The following is a 21,323-nucleotide window of genomic DNA, read 5'->3' as shown; positions in this document are numbered from 1 at the left end:
CATTTATAGGTTAGACTAAACAACAGGGAAGGTCAACTGTTTGGCAAGCAAATCTAGACTCCATAGTTAAAATTTTTTAAGAAAGTTTACTAAAAGGGGATCAGAATCTTTATTCCATGTTCTATATAATGCCAGACAAATTCTTGGCACATCTTATTTTGTATTTTTATGGCTTTTAAGTCAATATAAAATTGTGATGGTTTCATTTTAACAAGGACATTTTGAGTAATTTTTGGCACATATCCTATCCAAATATGTCTTGAAAAGCTGATTAACTTTCTTCAAAACAATAAAACTTCTTATGAAAAATAACTTTCAGAGCAAAAATGGATTGAATTAATCTAAGACTGTAAAGTGCAGAAAGGGATGAAAGGCTAGCAAATGTTAAAATATCACATGTGCACTGGGAAGGAAGGTATGCAATAGAATCTAATCATCTCCATGACAATTTTTACATAATCATTATATATTTTTTGCATATAATGACAATCCATTTTTCATATATTTAAGACATGAAATATAATAACAAATTTTTACATAAGATGTCCCTTTTCCCTGCAGAACACCTCTCACTTCAATCATCATGGCTAAAATAAAGTTTCTGGCTCTCTCAAAGCAGTTAAGAAAAATCAGTTCCATTTTTCTGTTCTACAGTCAGGAAAACAAGATTTGCAGAAGTACAATGATTGACCCAGCAATGCCCATCTCCCTTCTTTCATTCCAAAAAGCAAGGCATTTCAAATAGGAGGGCTCTCAGAACATGTGAGCACATTTTTCATTGCAAGGACTGAATTCAACTAATTAGGTCAAACTATTATGCTTAAAGATTATGTCCTACCCACTTGTTTAATACTTTCATTAATCTCTGGAGTAAGAACAAGAAAGAACAGTTGTTCTTTAAATACAATTCCAGAAAACACTGTGTGGGCTTGTGCAGCATGATCGTGAACAAGTCCTCTAGTGTTTAAAGAATTCAGGGCAAATACCAAGAAAAATACATGTACTCACTCTGCATCAGCCAACAAAACACAGCTGTGTACTGTTAAATACAACCAGTGAAACAGAAGTGGTATGCTCGTAACTGCGTGGGCCAGTGAGAAAGAGTCCGCTCTTATGCAGGAGCATTTAATGTTTTCTTCTCAGGCTCTCATCTGCACTTACACTTGAGGATCCCAAAGTACCTTCATCTGGTCTCCTCTACATCAGCGTTTTGAGGCCATTATATCACACAGGTCTGTAAACAGCTTCAAATCAGTTTGGACAAGCTCAAGTATGGCAATAGCCCGAGTTTATGGAAACATAGTTTATTCAAGTATAGTTTTACTTGTAATGTATTCAAAGGTCCTCTTGCCCATCACTGCATCTGCGGTTTGCACGGCCTCAGCACCCCCACTGGCACGCGTAGAATGGTAGCATCTTCCCACCACTTTGAGAAAGTATTAATATGTGTGATGCAAAGTATTAGAAAATTAAGTAAACTGTTCTACTAATATGTCTAAGAGCCTGGAACTTGAAATATGGAGTGAGAAAATTATAATTTAACTAAAGTAAAAAAACTTCAGGAAATAACGATGAATAACAGTAGGCACACAAAGGCTGAAGAGAGTATCAGCAGAAAAGAGAAAAACTGGTTGCTCATTTACTTTCCATACATTACTCTCACTAGAGAGTAGGAGCAACACATTTATAGACCCTAAAATATCTGGTTTGAGTGGAGGGAAGAGGAGAGGACAATTGAAGAAGGACAAAAAGGGGAGTCTCAGTATTCTAAAACTCCTTTGTTGGCCCAGGTTCTGCTACTCAAATATCCTATGAGGTTCTGGCTACTTTCAACTCTTCCATCTTCCTGTATTTGAAAAAAAAAAGTTCCTTATTGCCATCACTCAACCCATTACTGTGAGCTTAGATAAATCCATTGTTTCATATCATTATTTGCATCAGAATTCAGGAAAGCTCAAAAAGAAGCCACATCAGAAGCATAGACTAAAATATAGAAGAAATGTCTCTCGGTATGTGAAGTTAAATGAATTCAATAACCACAATGAACAACACTGATTTAAGCCACACTTAGTACAGGTGGGTGCTATACAAACTCTGTAACCACTGAGTTTGGTAAAACACCAGCTTAAAATATGCCTGCTTCCCCAATATGGCATCTTTCTAAACACATGGCTAAACATATGACACTACTGTACATTGATGTGTTGCTATGTAATGGTATAGGATAAGCTCCACATGCCCTTTTCACTGAAATTTAACATTTGCTGTCTGGTTTCCTGATCATCTTTTATTGGAATCTTACAAAAACCAAAATCAACAAACCAACTAATCAATAAACTAAAGCCAACAAAAAAACACCCACGCCAAACCTCAGCAATCTGCTAGTAATGAATTAACTTGCACTTTTTCTTCCTTGTCAAACTAAGTGCCAAGACAGAATAACTTCTGTACTAAAAAGTTAATTTATAAATTTATCCACACCAGTACAACAGTCACCTTAAAGCTGATGCCAAAACAACTCCAAAGAATAGTTCCACTTCTTTTAAGTAGAAATTTTGAGTAGTTCAGAAGTACTGGGATACAAATAGTTAGAAATCAACTCTAGTTTTGAAGAGAAAAAACAAGCTCTGAGCAATGAGATGACTAGAAACGTAATTCAGTGTGGTATTTCAGGAGTATTTTCTGACCTGTAACGTACCTCTTTGAATTTATGAGCAAGTTTGCTGGTGTCCACATCACTAGGGGAGAACATTTCATCATTTTCAGGGAGATCGAACACTTCAATAGCCATGTCACCTCCTGGAAGGACAGGTCCCATGTCTTCATCTTCTTCATCTGTAGCATATTCCCCTGTCTTAATTTCATAGCATTTAAGAAATTCCAGTTATCCTCTAATTAGGCAGAGACTGTTCAAAGAATAATTAAGCTACTGTGCAAAGCCAGAATTCTGCATACAATAAAGGTTATCTTTTTCATTGACTATAACCCCAGTACTTATGAATTCTACGAGACAAAATAGAACTCCACAGTAGTATTTCGGTACATTAAGAGAGAAAATAGTGTCTTAAGCAATAAGAATTTAGTTCTTAAGCATTACTGGTTCTGTATTTCAATGTTTTCACTTTCCAAGTGAGACCTCTTTTCCATAGGAAGAACCCTCCAAATTTATTTCAGATTTAACAAGAAATCTTTTCCAAACAGAAATAAAACAATAGGACCAACAGGATCTTGACTGGTCTTTGGTAAAGTCAACTGGAGGAAGTAATTCTCCAGTGATATTCCATGGTGAATTTGAAAATTCATTGGTTTGTTCTTTACAAACAAATTAATGATAGAAAAGTCACATCCACACAGAAAGACAACAGTAGGAAAAAGAAACTGAGTGTTACAGACAAGTTCAGAGACTGAAATCAGAGCTCATCCTGAATAAGGAGCTGCTTTGAGCTAGTTTTAAACAGAAAAGGTGGGTTTTTCTTGAGCTGGTAAACCATGACCTGCGTACAATTTGCTGATAAAACAGAATTTTAAAAAATCATAAGCTGCAATCAGTATCTCAAGAGTAAACAAAATAAAACAAAACAATATTGAAAAGGCTTGCAATATTGAACCCCAAGTTGCCTAGACAACCTCTTGCACGTATTCCTGTGCTCATCTCTCCCCATATCTAAGGCAGGTGGTACCACCTTGCTTCCGTGGGGCTCCCTCTGGAAGCTGGAGCGCATCGCCTATGGATCACAAATAGTCTGCTGGCTGTGCAAATGACTATGCAAACATGTTATAAAGCACACACTTCCCCCAGGGCCACATCTGGATTTATAAAGCTTGGGACTCAATAAATACATGGAAAAGGAGGTGTGGGGGAAGGGGTGCAGTCCTTCTTACGTTTATACAGTAAGACCACCAAAATTTTGACAGAACTACTCAAGTTTTTGTTCATGAGCTTTCAGTTCCTTATATGAAGAAACATAATATTATTATCAGAAATATATTCCCTGTAGTGCTAAAATTGTCTATTATTGTAAATTTTTTTGACAAAAGGACTTCTCAAAACAACAGGTAAAAATTCAACTTTCAAAACCAGTTCAAATCCCAGATCCTACCTTAGTTTAGTTTCCCACTTTTGTTAAGGCTTATGTGAATCTCTCTCAACTAAAAAGCAGTGCATGGAAGCATGTTAAATCCAGGTGCACAAGTACACACAGACAGAAAAGACACATGTATGCATCCAACAACAAGGTGATAAACCCACAATAAAATATTACCATTTCTTTGAGAAGTAGCAGGAAGAATCATAGAATAGTTTGAGTTAGGATGGACCTCTAAAGATCATGAAAAATCTATATTCTTTTTTTTTTTTAAAAACCATTAAAGTTTTTAAAAAATAAAGTAAGTCAGAACACATAGAAGGCATAACATTATTCAGTAACATTTTCTGACAGTAAAAGAACTACCAAAAAGAAGGTAAGTCACCAACAGGCACAACCCATCCATATTTAAACATCACTGTTAAGTGAGGCACTTTTCAGGTGAACTATCTCGACTTCAGTAAATAGTAACATACTCTCCAATGAAACAAAAAGTATCCACCTATTTTATACACTTCATATGTACTAAGAATATATGACTAAGAATCACAGTAGTCTTCAACAAAAAAGGTTAACAGCTGGTTTTGCTTCTTAAAACAGAAGCAAAAAATGACATAATCCATCTCACTGGAGTTTTCATAATCCATCTCACTGGAGTTTTCAGGCATGTAAGGATTACAACTAAACAAAAAAACACCTGAAATTAAATTTAGCATTCTGTATGTCTAGATATCATACACACACACAAAAATCTTCTGTCACACTACAGCTGTAGTAACTTCTGTTTCTGTTTTATTCCCTGTGGCTACCTGCAGTTCCTTCTAAACAGAAAATTTGACTACTAACTCTCCTGGTTTTTTTCAGGAGCATAACACTACCTTTACATACTATCAGGGCAACCAGAAGCAGAACAACTAACTCTTAAAATCCGAGCGAAATTTCAGTGAAATGAATTATTGTGTGGACAAAATATTAACAGTCCATGGACTATTGATTCTGCAGTTATTATCCCTAAAAAATCTCTAAGGTAATACACAACTATAGTTTCTAAGTGCAAAAAAACATCTTGGCAGGTCCATTAGCAGTAGCAAGGAAATCTCTGAAGCATGCAAAGAGGAGGCGGAAACAGGATCGTTAACCAGCAAACTCATGCCCTATTTACATAAAGGAACCCAGATCTAGCTCAGCTATATGTGTGTTTTAAAGAATTATTAATTTAATGCAAAATCCAAATCACATTTATCGATTTTGGTAAAATAATAAAACAAATGAAATTAGTTAAAACTGATTTCTCCAAAGACTTAAACTAAAAAGAATTACTGAATACAAAAAGAAAAATGAACACACATGAAGGACTAAATTATAGGGAAAAAATTCAAGAGCAGGCAATATTCTACTAGCCTCAGGAGCCTGAGTGTTTGAAGAGGAACATGAGGCAGTTAAAAATGAACACAAAGGAAAATCTTGCTTCAAATTGTACATAATGAGTGTCAATGAGCACAGTCATTTTTGCTTCAATTAATGAAAAAAGTACTTGTCAAAGCAAAGCACCACTCAGGTAAACACTACAACAGGATGACACACACACATTACAGAACACAGAAATAAATGAGACTTTTGTTTTCATCTTCAAAAGGAAGGGACTTCATCTTACACTCACATGAAAAACAAATTACAGGTTCAAAAGAACCAATGTGCACATTAAGAAAATATACATCGTGAACTACATGGAACATACTTTCCCCGAAAAAAACTATCTCTGCTGACTTTTATTTCATGTGAAACTACCAGAAGGTTGTTCAGACAGTGTCAGTAAGCTGGAATGGGAAATTCAGTATTTTACAAGAAGCAGCAAGGCACAGAAAAAATTTGTATTACTTCAAAATAACAAAGTCCTATAAGAGAACAGTTGTTATTGTAACTCCCTGAGGTTTCCTGCAATACATTTTGTTTTCTTAGTTGACAACAATAATAGTATTTTTTTATTCAATAGTCAATGAAAACTTACATGATCTTGAAGGAAAATCTCGGACTCTTCATTCTGTGCTGCTGAGCAAAATTCATCCATGCAAAAGCCCTATTCCTCATTTCAGTAGCACCTAGGGCTTAAGTTTATACCATCCAAAGCAATAGGTTCTGATACTAGCCATTCCATTTTGCTATATGCTATCACAGCTAATAGCATGAAATTATCAATATGAGCTCCAATTTTCCACTTGTACATGGAAAATGTGTTGGGTGCATTGTTTAACTGCCTTGTAAATTCCTGAAATGGGCCTAACACTCTCAAGCAGAAAGAAGGAGCAGCAGCACCAGCCAGGATAATGCAGACAGACCTTCCTCAAATCACCATAACAAAGGCTGCATCAAGCTACATCTTTGTTCCTGCTGAAACTCTCCCGCAATCAGTGAACTATAAAAATAACTCAAGCCCATCTCTTAATTTGACTTTTTTTGATGGCTCATACTTAATGCTTCCAAAAGAGCGAAGAAAAATATAATGGTATAGTTTAATCATTGCTTTTATGGGAATGTGTCATATTAATGATGTTGGAAAAAACGTACTCTCTGAAAGATCTGGTTTAGCAAATGTATTCTTTGGGTATTAAACATTCAAGCACACTGCAACATTTTTCTTTCTGCATGTGTCAAGATTTGCTTCAATGGTTCCAATGTTGCTTTGCTCTCAGAATGTCCTGATGAATGAAAATTTAAAAAGAAAAAAATATTCATATGACTATTAATGATATTAAAATATATTCAAACACCACTTGCATTAAACTACTTGTCCGTGGCCAGTGAACAGAATTCTGCAATATCTTATTAATTTCACATTCTGCATCACCATATGCAGCCTTCAAGGGAACAGGTCATCTGCTCTATGTAATTTTGTCGCTCACTGCAGAATATGAAGAAGATTATGCCAAGTTCAAATTAAAATTCCAAGAAATGTCAGAATTTGACTCACGTGCACAGAACACTGTGTTAACACAAGGAATTCAAAAGGGTTTAGTCAAGGATACAGATTCAGGTCATACTTAGCACACTAAGTAGGAAATACAAAGACAGTGCCTACTTCAAAGCCTTTGAGCTTTATTTTCTGACAGGATACAACAAATCAAAAGGATATGGGACTTTAGGAAGCTAGACAAACTAGTGATGAATAAACTCTGCAACAGGCTATCTAGAGGCAACATACTCTCCCAACTTTATAGCAGTTAGCACAGACTCATCAAGAAATGCCAACGGTGCCTACCATACATCATAGTCAAGAAATAACTGGTACTACTGGTTCATGGGAGCTTAACAACAAATTGTAAGCTACTGCACATTTATCCTGCTAGTCTTGGCACAGATCCCATTGTGAGCATCACTTTTCTTTTAGTGTTCATCAGTTCTGCACAAGGTTTTTGAGTTTCCATGCAAAAACTTTAATGAAGCAGCATCTGAAAGCATCCTACAATCCTGTGACAACCTGCAGCCCATGGTAACAGCAGGTTCTCAAATGCAGGAATCCAGGGCATTTATACAGTAAGTTATGTTTTCTTCAGTCTTATTTATACAGTAAATGATATATATTTTAGAAACGTTATGCCTATTAGTGTGAATCTTTGCCGAAAAATGACTGTCATGTAACACTTCTGCAAGGCAATGGAATGAGAAGTTACAGCAGGCTAACATGTGTCTCTAAATTTAGTATCTAACTCAAGTCGACTGGCTGGCAAAAAACCAAAACTATCGCAAAATGCTGCTTTTTTTAAGGAACTTGGATTATTCTAAAATACCTAGATGCTCCTTGGGCTACGAAGACTGTCAGCAGTTTCAAAACAGAGCAAATTCAGCCAGCTGGTGGCACAGCAAGATAAAACACCAGAACTTGTACATGCCTGACACATACTCTCTTCCTGTGATTTGACCAGCTCTAGCAGAGTCATGTGCAGTGACTCCAGGACTCAAACACCGATCACTTATTTCCTGCTCCGGAAAACAGATAGGTTATTGCTGTCCTTGTAGTAAAGTCTCTGAGCCTCAGCATTTGGCAGCCTCAAAGGAGGGCTGAATAAAAATAATTTTCTTGTTTATTTATGCAGCACTGTACCTGGAGATCCATTTACCATATTTTAAGGCCTGTATGAAAATTAATAGGTTGGTTTGACAGCTCTAGGACTGAGCAAATCCTGTATAATTCCGTGCCACCTCAATGCAAAACTTCTTACACTGGCAATCCAAATACTCCTGAACTCCATGCAGTCAGAATCACAATTTGATGAAATGGACTCAAAAGGGTAGGGTTTTTTGTACATTTGTAAACATTCATTCAGACAGTGTAAACTGAAATTTTCTTGCCCAAAAGAAGCCCTCCTTACCAGAGACAAAGAATGCAGTGCTGGGAGTGGTGTCGCATAGAGCAACATAAACCCAGCCATATTTGTCCTCAGAGAGCAAGGTAAGCTCAAAGTAGTAATACTCACATTTGACAGTAAATGGAGCAGAAGTGCCTGTGATGACCAAAAATATCTTTGAACTGTGGCTAACGTGCATTAGATCATAGCTAACTTCATGTCAGTTGTGTGGGAACGGTACAAGTTGCATGAGTTCACTTGGATGGCATAGTCAGGTGATTAAAAAAAATAATAATATTCAGGATTACTGCAGGTTTCCAGTAAAATCTATTTCTGGTAAGTCTCTTAATTAAGAAAGGAAACACACTGCATTGCATACCTTAGTAACTAAACCCCAGCAGCTATTCTGATAATGTTTACCACCGCCTCCCAAATATATAATCTCAAATATATATATGGCATCTAGTAGGAAAAGGATACAACCTTCAATGATCCCAATGCAGTTTTTAAGAACTCAAGTACTTGATTTGTTCTCAGACTTAATTCCTTCTTCCAAAAGTAATCATTGATGAGATCATTTGGATCTCCCCTGCTAGATGTCTTTTCCTTTCTTTTTCCTCCTTTCCTCATATACTGCACAAAAGTCATTTTGCACTGCAAACATTAACGCTCAAAAAGCACATGTCACGGTCACAGAGATGGTCATCATCCTCAGTGTAGTGCTACAATAAGAGAAGATACCTTTAACTCTCTTAATTAGAAAAAAATCAGGGAAAAACTCTCTATGATGCAAAGACTCTACCAGTAGAAAACACTTTCTGCATCTAGTATTTTCGTGTTAAAAATGTATGCAGTGAACAGGACTTGAGAGTTCATAACCACTGAACTGAAGGACAACAAGACACATCACAAAAGGTACCTGAGACCTACTCATGCCTACTCATCCTTGTCCTCTTTCACTATTGTACTGAGAAACACTTGCGTGGTCATCAGTATGACAGTGTCACCATAAGCATCCTCACAGCAACAATCCCTATCGAAGGCTGAAGTACTTCCAGGATCAGTATTGACCTATATGGTTTTAACTACAGGGTTTTTTTGCCTGATCTTGAGTAACACCACCTGTATGGTGCATGAAGGTAAGAAACACAAACCTTTCAGTTTTTTTACAGGTGGATGCATCCTATATATAAAAGGTGTGACACATCAATTACTCACACAGGTCTGCCTTCAGCCCCACACCCGCAAACCAAGAAAGATCTGATCATCAGGCACTTGGGACACACCTCTCTTGCCAATATGAAAGCTATCAGACTATGTTCACAATAAGATGGTATCACAGGTCTTCGAACCCTGACATCTCTAGCACGCTGTGATGAGTTATGGTAAGTCTTACTCCAAAGGCTAGTTGTCTCCATTTTATTTTTGAGGAGATAATAGAGCTGCTTCAAGAAACTTATCTTGAATTTAATTCTAGACTAAATAGAAGTTAGAAGACTTGCATGTTTCTGTAGTTTGAGGAGTGAACAGAGAGGATATGGATTTTCCAGCCATTGTGGCCTCACACAGGCACATATACATATGTATGTATATTGACGAGTACAGTTTTATCTAGAAGAGTTAAATATGTCCCTGTGACATGATTAATTTTAAAACATACTAAAATATTTTTAATATCAGTGGAAATTAAAGTAAGTGAAAGCATTACTGGGGCTAGACAGGATTTTTACTTAGTCTGTTGGGACACTTCTGATTGTTCTGACCTATTGCTAGTTTAACAGCATGTTTCAAAATCCAAGTGTATCCTGATTTTATATCAAGAGTATTTCTTTTCTAAAAAGAAAAACTAAACTGAAATAAATGCATGGCATGCATTTCCCCTTCTCTATGGTTTCCTTACACAAATATAATAAAAAATCTGGCCCAGGACAAAAACACACTAGTACGTGGAATCTGACATTTCAAATAATATTATTCAAGATGATATGAAATGATGGCAGTATGCTTAGGCTATATGGAAGCAGTTTGTTGCAACAACTGCCTTTTACCTTAACCCAACAGCTAATTTAGGAAGTAACACAGACAGTAGTCTCTGAAAAAGCTCTCTTACTAATCTTTCCAAGTATCTTGGTATTTAGCATATTAGGAATTTTAAGAGAATGCAAAGAAACTATGGAAAATCTACTGCATAAGTTGTTAGTTACAAAACCACTGTATTGGGACATCAGGTACTAATTGTGAACATGAATCTAGACTTCGGACAAGCTAGATTAATTCTCTATCCTGTGGAATATCTGTTCAAATAGAAACAAAAAACAGTGTGTGGAAGGAGGGGTCTTAGCCAGAATTTTCAGAAAACTTTCTGAATTAAGAACATCAGCTCTTCCAGAAAAACAAAAAAAAGGTCTAAAACTTCCTCAACCCCTCTAAAAGTCAGAAGGTAACTTCTACCAGTTTTCACAAAAATCTAATGTTTGAGTGCACAACTAAACAAACTTTATTCCCTTATTTCAGAAAGGTATATGCTTTCAGAGGAAGAGCAGTGATTAGAGAAGCATCAACCAATTTGTTACATGCTCTTCTGGAACAAAACATTAAATCCATGGTGAAAAGCTTTCCTGTAACTTTGTTCTTCAAATAAGATTCATCATCGATCTGTGAAAATCAGCAGCAAAGGTAATGGAGAGGTCCAGAAGCTGACCTCTAAGCGATAATTAAAAAGAAGGAATTAGGAATAGAAAATGGAACATTAAAAAACACCAAATAGTGAAACGCTAGTCATTCTGTTACCTCATCATCATCTGCATCATACTGTGCATAATGCTGCTCCAGCAGCTCTCTCTGGCGGCGTTCTTGTTCTAGAGTTTGGCTAATCAGCTGCGCAACCTCACTCACTTGTCCCGGTTTTTCTCGTCCAATTACAAACCTATACAAAAAATTAGTGAAAAAATATTACTCCTATTGTTTACCAAAGTTCTACCATTTTAGCTGTGTCTAGTACAGAGGGTAGCCTTTTTCTCCAAAGATATGTAGCTGTGATTGTTTCAAATATGTTCTATGGATGATATTTGTCAGAAGGGCACTGCGTGCAGGACTAGGAGTGATCAGACCATGACGGGTCTGGCCACATGACAGAAAGGGGAAAACAGAAGCGACCACTAAAGCCTTCACTCCAAACTTCAATAGTTACAGACACAGACCTAGAGCAGAACAATTTTTTTTAAAAAAGTATCATCACTTCCATTCCCTTTAGAGCCATGTATTTCCCAGAAGGTTGCATTAGACCAGACTCTTAGAGATGCGCAGTAACAGCACAAGGCGCACTTCTGCCAGCTTATAGTGAAAGGTACGTACACCAGAGTAACTTTTCCACCTTGACTTAGAATTTATCTTCTATTTCTGAGCTTTTATATTTGTCTTCCTCCTGTTTATAAAAGAGAACCTATTTTCACATTTTTAAATCTGACAGATGCTACTTCCATAATTTTAAGCCGCATTTAAATTTTTCTTTTATTTCATGAACTTCTGTTGCTAAGGAATGTTTTTCTCCACTGTTAGCTACTGCTGAACATTGGGAGCACATTTCTTTGGCCTAACAAAAGACAAGGGAAGTGCCTCTTTCTTGGTTGAGACTTACAAAACTGCTTCCTAATCCTGCTTTCTGCAACTGGAACTCAGAATTGGTTTGGACTGTAACTTTTTTTTTCAGCACAGCGGCATAACCATAATTAGATATATTGCTATCTATAGAACTAATGATAAACACCCATTACACAGAACCAACACACTATAAACAACTGAATAAAAGCACACTTTAAAGATGTCAAGCTGAAGGAATATTTTCTTAGCAGGCTAGAAAGACAACTGGGTAATTACAGATGAAAGAAGTATTATGTGGAGCTGAAAAGCACAATAAGGTGACACTGAGATACTGCATATGGTAAATTACTTGTTTCCACAACATTTGGCTCAAATGATTAATTTATTATTTGGAGGAGAGGCCAAAATGTGCATTATATCCCATGTATGAAAATTCTTTTCATTAGTACTGCCTATCACTGTTAAAAGCCCTTGGGATTTGTCATCCAGCTTCTCATGAATGGATGACCCTGGGTCCATTTCCTAAGCCAAACAATTTTTCAGACTCTATGAAGTCAGGCATACAGAAAGGACTACAATTTGGAGATTATTTCAACATCATCAAAACATCCGAGTCAGTACTTTCTTCCAAAAGGATAAGAAAGGTGAGAATGAGTGACTACCTTGGAAATAATGACACAAGGTGCTCTGAAAATAATTGTCAAGAAAGTGCGTTAGTTTAAAAACATTAATAGAAAATACAGCAGAAACTGGAACAAAATCAAGACAATAACATCAGCATTTTAATCCTTATCAAAACAGATCACAATTTGGCACTCATATCCCATTATTACAAAATATGACGTTAGTTCTCAGTAATGATTAAGATGTTGGGCTGAAAGAAAAAGAATGTTTCTTCATGGCCCTTACACTTCATCTGTTCTGCATACTGACTCATAGACAGATCCTGTTTCCTCTGATTTTTAATTTTAGAGCCAAGTATTACAAAGATTAAACCAGTTGTATTCAGACTCAACTGGGAGGAACAATGAACTTTGGGTATTACTACATAAGGTAAAAATGATTTAACCCATATTTGCTATGTGTTTGCCTTCTCTAATGTAAAAACAAATTAAAAGTAAAAAGGGAAAAAAATAACTTCTATTTTAAACAAACATTTTAAGCAACATTTCGCATGAGTATATTACTTACACATAGTAGAGAGAGCACCCCGTTTGTAAACACAAGGGAGATCACCAATGTGGCAAATTAGGGAACCACGCAAAGTGATGCAAATATTGTATTCCCTCCGGCCCTCTGCCTGATAATACCCCTCCCTTGGAAAGGGACTCTAAATACCTCATATAATAATTTTTGTACACTGAAAACTTCGAACAGACAATACGTAAGGCATCTCAAGTCTGGTAACTCCCGATTATTCAGGAGTGGTTTTGACACATTCAACTGTAATGTAATTATTTTTTCATACAGACAAATTTAGGTAGGATGTAAAAACCTTATTAATTGAATTTTTCTTCTCATGCCAAAGCCACTTAAGAGTTCACAGTGATGTGATTTTCAAGGCTGGAATCACATGTCAAAATGAAGTTCCTCAGTGATACATGAAGCTGTTATATGATACATTAATAAAAGCCTCCAAGCAATGACAAAGTTTAAAGCAAACGTTTTCCAAAACAGAAATACATAAGGAATGTTTTATCTTCATACGATTTACTGCTTTAGAGTAATACATTTCCAAAGTGTCTGAAAATAAATTTTTAGAAGCATTCAATCTATGATTGATGTCAGTTCTAGATAAAGAACTGTAAATTTGTAAAATGGAATAAATACTATGTTGCCAGCAATTACAGCTTTTACCAAGTAAACTAAACCTATTGTCATGTTACATTCCATGACCTTTAGAATACCATGATGCATATAATTAACTTGTAACCAAGATAAGCCATAAAGTTTAAATTTAAAGACAGATGAATAAATATTACTCTCTTAGAAAACCATGAAGCAAAGGCAGTTATTAAAACTCTAAACCTGAATTAGATCTTTATGCATAGAATGGCTTTAAATACAAGAACTATCATAATCTGAAGTGTTTAAATATGAGAAAGAGACATAAGGTTGTGATTCATTGACCAGAAAATTAGTCACTGAACCATAACACGCACACTTCAACAAAGTGGCTAATTATATTTTTCGAATCACTCTTGCCACCAAAATTAAGCACATGCATTTCAGACTTGATTAATTAGTCTCAAGGGCCAAAAGTATTATAAGAAAGAACTATAAATTCTATCAACAGTAATATATTTATGATGATGGTTATGTTTCTGGATATGAGATAAATGAGGGTTTTAAAGCCTTTAAACCACACCACAATAATATTCCCCTTAATTATTAAAGCCAGCAAATGTAAAATAAAACCCAGTGAATCTGTGATACTCCCATCACTGTACTAAGTCTCAGATCCTTACTGATTGTTTCTTATGTGAGCAAAAAAGAAAGAGAGAGGAGAGAGAAGCAGGGCATGAACTGACCTTGATATTCAGAGCTACACGGAATTTAGTTGAATTACCAGCTGTGAAATATTCTTTGTGTTTGTGGTTAAAATAAACAGGGACAGAGACAGGAATATAATTAATATTTGACTATATCTTGGATTTAAGAACATCTAAAACAATGAAGTACCTTGAGAAATTGAAAATTAATTACAGTAGTGGTGGTTACGAAAAGCATTCTAGTGAAACTGTCAGCAACTCCTACATCTCCTGAAATCCATGATTTAAATATTTTACAGCACACCTGATACATAGCTTTCTGCATATTTCTAGCTTTTATTAAATGAGGATCTGCAGACCTGTGCTTCTTGAAATAACAGTAGATAACTTATTGTGTTTTTTACCAACTACGGGAATCAGAAACATTATTACAAGGATTAAATAAAAAATATTTCCACTTTGAAAATAACTTTGGTACTAAAAAAAATTGTGAAGGCACCAAATCTGTGATGGAAAACTGAAGTTCTGCAGCACAGATTTTTGGTGACCTGGGTTAATGATTCGTCCTAAAAATACTTTAGGCATTAACTGTTTAGTTAAAAATAATTTAGCATGGTTCCCTTAAATTCAACAAAAATTATGTAAGAATAGAGTGAACTCATTCTAAGAAATAAAGAATAGGGGGTTTGCCTTTCTAAAATACAGCGTGGTCAATAAAAATATACAGTAAAATTCATTGTATTTGGGGGAGTTTAACAGTTGGATGCCTGGAAGTGTTCAAAGCCAGGTTGGATGGGGCTTTGAGTAACCTGCTTAAGTGGAAGGTGTCCCTGTCCATGGCAGGGGAGTTGGAACTAGATGATCTTTAAGGTGCCTTCCAATACAAACCAATCTATGATTTTAAAAATGGTTTTAAAAATGGTTTTCCTCTGATGCTGCTTCTGCTACCATTTATCTCATTTATTTCAAGATGTCTTCAATTACCTACTCTGGCTGCTTCCATTACGATAACAGCCATATAATTAATCCAAAGTGCTAAAAGGAGTGTGAACTGTGTTAAGAAGGCAGTTTTATTTAGTCATAGCAACACAAGCTGCAATTTTTCTGGGTTTCATGAACAAGACCAACCCCTCTTAAACAGCAGTCTCAACTGCAGAAGTCACTGACTACACAAAAGGAATTCGCAGCCTGTGAGCTTCCACTACAATTTTTCAGATAAAATGATCTAAAACTCATAAAGACCCTTCCTATCATTGAATAATTTAGGTTGGAAGGAAACTCTGGTCTACCCTAAGCCCTTGACTTCAAAGCAAGGCTAACTTCGTCGTGACCTTGAGCAGAATCACCCCTGCTGCAACTTCTGTTCATTGCCTGTTATCCTGTCCCTGTACTGAGAGTACAAAGAACCTGGGTTTACCCTTTTTACCTCCTGGAAGGTAGCTGAGACACCAGTAAGATGCCTGGCATCTCTTTCTTTTCTTTAGACTGAAGATGGTTCTTTCCACCTCTTCTCAGGGTGTTGCCTGCACAGCTGCTCTCTAGCTCACAGTGTCACACAGGGATATGCTGCCTCAGACACAGGACTGACATCTGCCCTTCCATCATAATGTTTCTGTCAGCTCATTCCTCCAGGCTATTGAAGATCCTGTGAATAGCACCTCTGCCTGTAAGCCCCTCTAGCCTCACCTGCAACCTTGCTAATGGTGCCTACTCCACCCAGCTCTCCCTTGCACCAGAGACAAGCATGTGCACAGCAATCTTTAAAGCTACTAGCTGGAACCAAGAGGAACTGAGGGTGACTGGTAGAAGGAAATAAAAAAGGTTTGCCTGGAGGTGAGTGAAGGTAGTGACCCAAAACTAACAAACGTGAACAACTCTGCTTGGAGATCAGCAGTCAAAGTAACACAACAAAGTGACAACCATCAGCCAATGAAAGAAGCAATGACTGAAGTTATCATACATAGGAAACATCTCAGAGGGCAAACAGTGTAATGCCCAGTGCTGGATACTGGCTATGTAAAGCCAGCACTGGGGAAGAGCCTTCAAGGACCCTAGAGACAGAGTTGCCAGTAAACTGAACTGTTGTGCAGAAGTTCTGCAGCCTCCATCCTTGTCCACAGACCCAGGATAAAGTAAGCTACCTTGAATTTAAAGACAGACAGTGTGACTCCAGCTTACCAGCTTGGGTTGGAAAGGACCACACTATGAGCAGGGACACCTTTCACTAGATTGGGGCCCCATCCAATCTGGCCTTGAACACTTCAGGGACAGGTCATCCCCAACTTCTCTGAGAAACCTGTTCCAGTGCCTCACTACCCTCTGAGTGAAGAACTTATTCCTAACATCTAATCTAAATCTCTCCTCTTTTGGTTTCAAATTGTTCCCCCTTGTCCTTTACATCTGTTTGTGTAAAAAGTCACTCTCCCTATTTTTTATTTTCAGTACTGGAAGGCTACTATAAGGTCTCACTAGAATCTTCTCTTTTCCAGGCTGAACAACGCCAGCACTCTCAAACCATCTTCACAGGAGAGGTGCTCAATCCCTCTGATCATCTTTGTGGCCCTCCTTGGACTTGCTCCAACAGGTCTGTGTCTTTCTTGTGCTGGGGACCCCTGAGCTGGATGCAGTATTCCAGGTGGGGTCTCACAAGGGCAGAGTAGAGGGGCAGAACAACCTCCCTCAACCTGATGGCCATTCCTCCCTTGATGCCAACCAGGATCTGGTTGGCCTTCTAGGCCAGCAATGGTATCAGTGGTGCTGGTGGGTGAGCAGCAAAGTAATAGCTCACATGCCAGAAAAGCCTCAGCAGTGTCCCCAGAGCATATTGGATACAAGCCTCTGATAAGCTATTATAGTATCAACACTAAATGGATATTGAGTCAGACTATTAGAAAGTCATGTAAAAAACCCACGTACTAATAATAATGCACTTAGATTAATTATTCCCACAGAAATCAATTCTAGTATAGGGCCTCACTGACACATTAGTTTTACTCAAGAGTACTTAAAAATTAGCCAAGGCATTCAATATTTTGGCACCTCTCCAGGTTCTGGTCCTTACATTGCTCTGTTCCACTGAGAGTGGAGGTTAAGAATCAATTCCATCTCTCCCAGACAGCCTGGCTGTATCCCAACACAGTGTTTGCTTAAAAGGTTTCCTTGAATACAGGATGATCATTTAATCAGCATTTGCTACAGCACCACACAATCCTTATGGGAATGGCCAGCTCAAAGAAACACATTTGTAAATCTATACTTTAACATACCTGAATGCTGTCAGCTCTGTTCAGAAGGTACAAGTACTACCTGGGAATGTTTCTAAAACCTGATTGCTTTCTGAGGTGAGATCTGTCTTCCCTCACCCTTGCTGACATCAATAGGGAAGAAATCCAGGAAGAAAATGGGTCAGATGGGTCAGATGTAAGATGCTGGGTTCAGGCCACATCCTTAATCTGGATGATTATGTGATCCAGATTCTAGGGAAGCTGGACCATCCCCACAGCACAGTCCAAATAAATGCTCCTACAGCACCATCCCTGTAGTTTGGTGAGTTATCCTGCAACAATGAACAGTGGATATTTCTGCCCAGCTGTCACATTGTTGTATCCCATTAATCAAGGTGTACCAAAACTGCGTGGGAGCTTCTACAACATAGTAACTTGGATGAAAGAGTAAAAAAATTAGCTAAATAAACATATATGATAATATTTCAGTTGCAGGGGTAGAAGTTCATGTTTAGAGCCAACCAATTTGAGGACAAAGTGATTCAAAACCTGTCAAGTTGTTCCTTTTCCCAGGAAAACAAAAAAAAAAAGCTGCTCCTAATGAAATCTGGCCCCACTGAGTCTTATTCATTCATGTTACACTTAATTGTAAAAACAATACTGCAATACCTAGCAAGATAGCTTATAATTCAGACAAAATCTTTAAATAAAGATTTCTATATATATTTCAAACTCAAACATATAATTTCCCATCCAAATGTGCAAATATTTCAAGAAATAACTTACCATAAAATTAAAATTAGTAAGATTTCAGGGCACAGGACTATGTTTATGTCAGTAAATTAAACAGTGCCAGGGAATGATTCCAAGTACTAGTAATTGATTATCATATAAAAATCATATTAAATCACTGGGTCTCTGAAATGGTTTGGCCCATGTTAATTAATATTCTACTGAAGCCCAGGAGATAGCAAAGACTATGAGTTAGCTTGGATTGGGTTTCCAGTGAACAATTTGTATACAGCCTCCCTGCCCAGAAAGGTACAAAACTTTAAGGGAAGGAGCACTGGCCACTCTGGTGCCAGCTGGCCTTAGTGTGAAGAACAGTTCAAGGCACAGACTGCCTACTACAACAAGCACAGCCAAGGCATATAAACCAGCTAAGCAGTGATGAATGCAGCCTTACCTCACCTGTGCTAAGGAGTCAGAGTACTTATGGGTAGTTTTTCAAGTTCAACATGCTACTCCTGGTAGTCTTACAGTCATTACCAGCGCTTGTAGGAGTTCTTTGCAGAGACCAAAAAGAAAACAGCTTATATTATGGAATATTTAGTATAACCATAGTGGAATAAACAGGAGAAATTTACACTATTTTGGCACACAGCACCACATATTTAGTTTTTGTAGGATCCACAATTTGGGTTTATCAAAGAAGCAGAAAGTGCACCAAGCACACGTGGCTTCTTAAGGAGCTCAGCATGAAGTCCCAGCTCAGCAATCAGCATTGTAGAGGCAAAGGGCTTTTCTTTCCTTTTCTTTTTCTCTTCTTTGCTCTTGCACTTGGATTCAAGGAAAAAGAAACAGACAAGGAAGAAAAGAACAAAACCACAACCCTCAGCCAGAAAACAGATTACACAATGCAGCTCTCTGAATCAGATAGGAGTGTGGTATCCTTTGCTTTTTGAGTCCTGTCTTATTACCCAGGAATTAGAAGTCCTGCCTCTATCACAATGTGGATCTGCATTATGGAGAATGCCTGCAAATGTTTAAAGGACCCAGCTGTTTCATAGAGTAAGAGCACAGGCAGGCAAAGTTAGAAGGAGCAGAAGAAAATCTGCACAGGCATGCCCACTGGAAGAAGAGAAGATTATTAGCTAGGCAAAGGAATTACAACAATAAAGCCATGCTGTTCAGTGCTACTGTCAACAAACAGCATTCCCACCAGGGTATACTGCTGCGGGTTAGATCCTGAGGTAGATTTCATCCATCCTGTACACTGTCTTAGTGCTTGCAAAGACACGACTGTATAAATTACCTTTTCAGATGCTGTGATGGCAAACAAAACTAACAGCAGGTATACAAATACTACTTTCTGAAACTGTATTTTTCAGAAAAAAATCAGCTCAAGATGGGATGAGGAATTAGCTGAAGAAGGAATAAATGAATTTCAAGTTGATGTTAATGAACAAGTGATTATTTTCACTTTTCACACTTTAACTGCTCATTGTGTAAGAGCTAAATAAAAGAAAAGTAAAAACTTGTCTGAAAGATTGCATTTGCAGTTCAGCAGGAGATAAAGAAATTAGGCTGTGAACTGGGATTGAAAGTTGAGACAGAACCCTGCTTTGAATTAAAACTGTCCAGATAAGAAAAAACAAAAAAATGGTAATAGATGATTCTTTATTAGAACAGAGAATAGTTAATAGGGAAAAGCCACAGGGTCTGATAGTTACACTGCTATTGTTAGAACATACTCTTCAGTGATCTAGAAGATTAATTAAACATGGCAAAATTGGCTAACCAATTATTTAAAATGGGAAGACTGATGCATTTCAGCGGAATTTAATTAAACAAAAGCAGGTAAAATCATCGGTAGGCTAGAATTAATACAATTAATAACTTTCAGAGCAGTACAAATCATGAGACACCAAAGAGGTTTTGCACAGGTTCTGCGTGGTTCCCTAAAAAATCAAGAACTGACTCAGAAAACACTATGAGAGCATCCGCTCAGTGCTTAGCAACAGTTTGGAAAGCTGAGAAAATGTTTAGTCACATTCATACAGCGGGATACGGAAGGAGGACACGGAATTTAAAATTCGCCTCTCCAGTAAAACACTGAATTTGGTTAACTTTAAAGAAACCTTTTAGAGGAAAGTAATAATGCTAAAAGCATACAAGCAGCATGGGAAGGACTGGGATTTTCCAATGACTCTCTCGCGCAAGACCCTTTCTACTTATCAATGCAGTAAGGCTTCCCAGAACCAATTCCTCCTTTCCTGGGATCCTGCCCTTTCCCAGAGCTGCATGAGCACAAATCTTTGCATCCAATAAGGCAAAGAAGTGCAGTCCCCACTGAAAGCTCCCATATTTGTTCTAGAAGAGACAGAGACTAGGTAAGTATGATAAAAGAATAAAGTCTTCATTATGCAAGAACTAGATTTTCTTTCTTGTGAGAGTGTTCAAGAAAAAAAATAAAATTCCCTGGAAGGATACAGCTCTTTGAGTGAGCTTTTTCTGGCGAAGACAGCAGGGTCTCCCAGCGCCCTTTCATTATGATAAACAGGGGAAAGAGTGGGATCACAAAGGCTCAACATAACCCAAGCAGCTTCAAAGAACTTCAGGTTTGATACTCAATACCACAGTCCATGGTATTCAAACAAAATAACAAAGGAGAAGCTCCATGACAGGATAGGATTCCCACTGTCAAGCTGTCTCCTTATCCTATCTTTTATGATTGCAGGCACCACTCACAAACCTCAAGCTCATGGATTACATCCTAAATGGGGTCAAAAGAAGCACAGAACAATTAGTGGTATTAGTGTGGCACTGCCCTCTGACTGATCCATTAATCTTAGAGCA

The 21,323-nt window shown here is 37.4% G+C and overlaps 1 protein-coding gene across 5 annotated transcripts in view; it reads right to left on the bottom strand.

Moving 5' to 3' along the window:
• Positions 1-21,323, bottom strand: part of PPP1R9A (protein phosphatase 1 regulatory subunit 9A) — a 132,734-nt gene that overhangs the window by 30,168 nt on the left and 81,243 nt on the right. For all 5 annotated transcript variants that reach the window (XM_027639458.1, XM_027639457.1, XM_027639456.1 and 2 more), the window contains exons 6-7: positions 11,219-11,354; positions 2,699-2,854 (exon numbers count right to left, since the gene is read on the bottom strand). In XM_027639458.1, the coding sequence (XP_027495259.1) occupies positions 2,699-2,854; positions 11,219-11,354 (292 nt within the window). The remainder of the gene's footprint in view (positions 1-2,698; positions 2,855-11,218; positions 11,355-21,323) is intronic.

Source organism: Corapipo altera, unplaced genomic scaffold, assembly GCF_003945725.1.
Source record: "Corapipo altera isolate COAL_440 unplaced genomic scaffold, ASM394572v1 44, whole genome shotgun sequence".
NCBI classification, from domain to species: domain Eukaryota; kingdom Metazoa; phylum Chordata; class Aves; order Passeriformes; family Pipridae; genus Corapipo; species Corapipo altera.
Note: the sequence above shows the minus strand (reverse complement) of the source record. Positions and strands in the feature narration are given on the sequence as shown.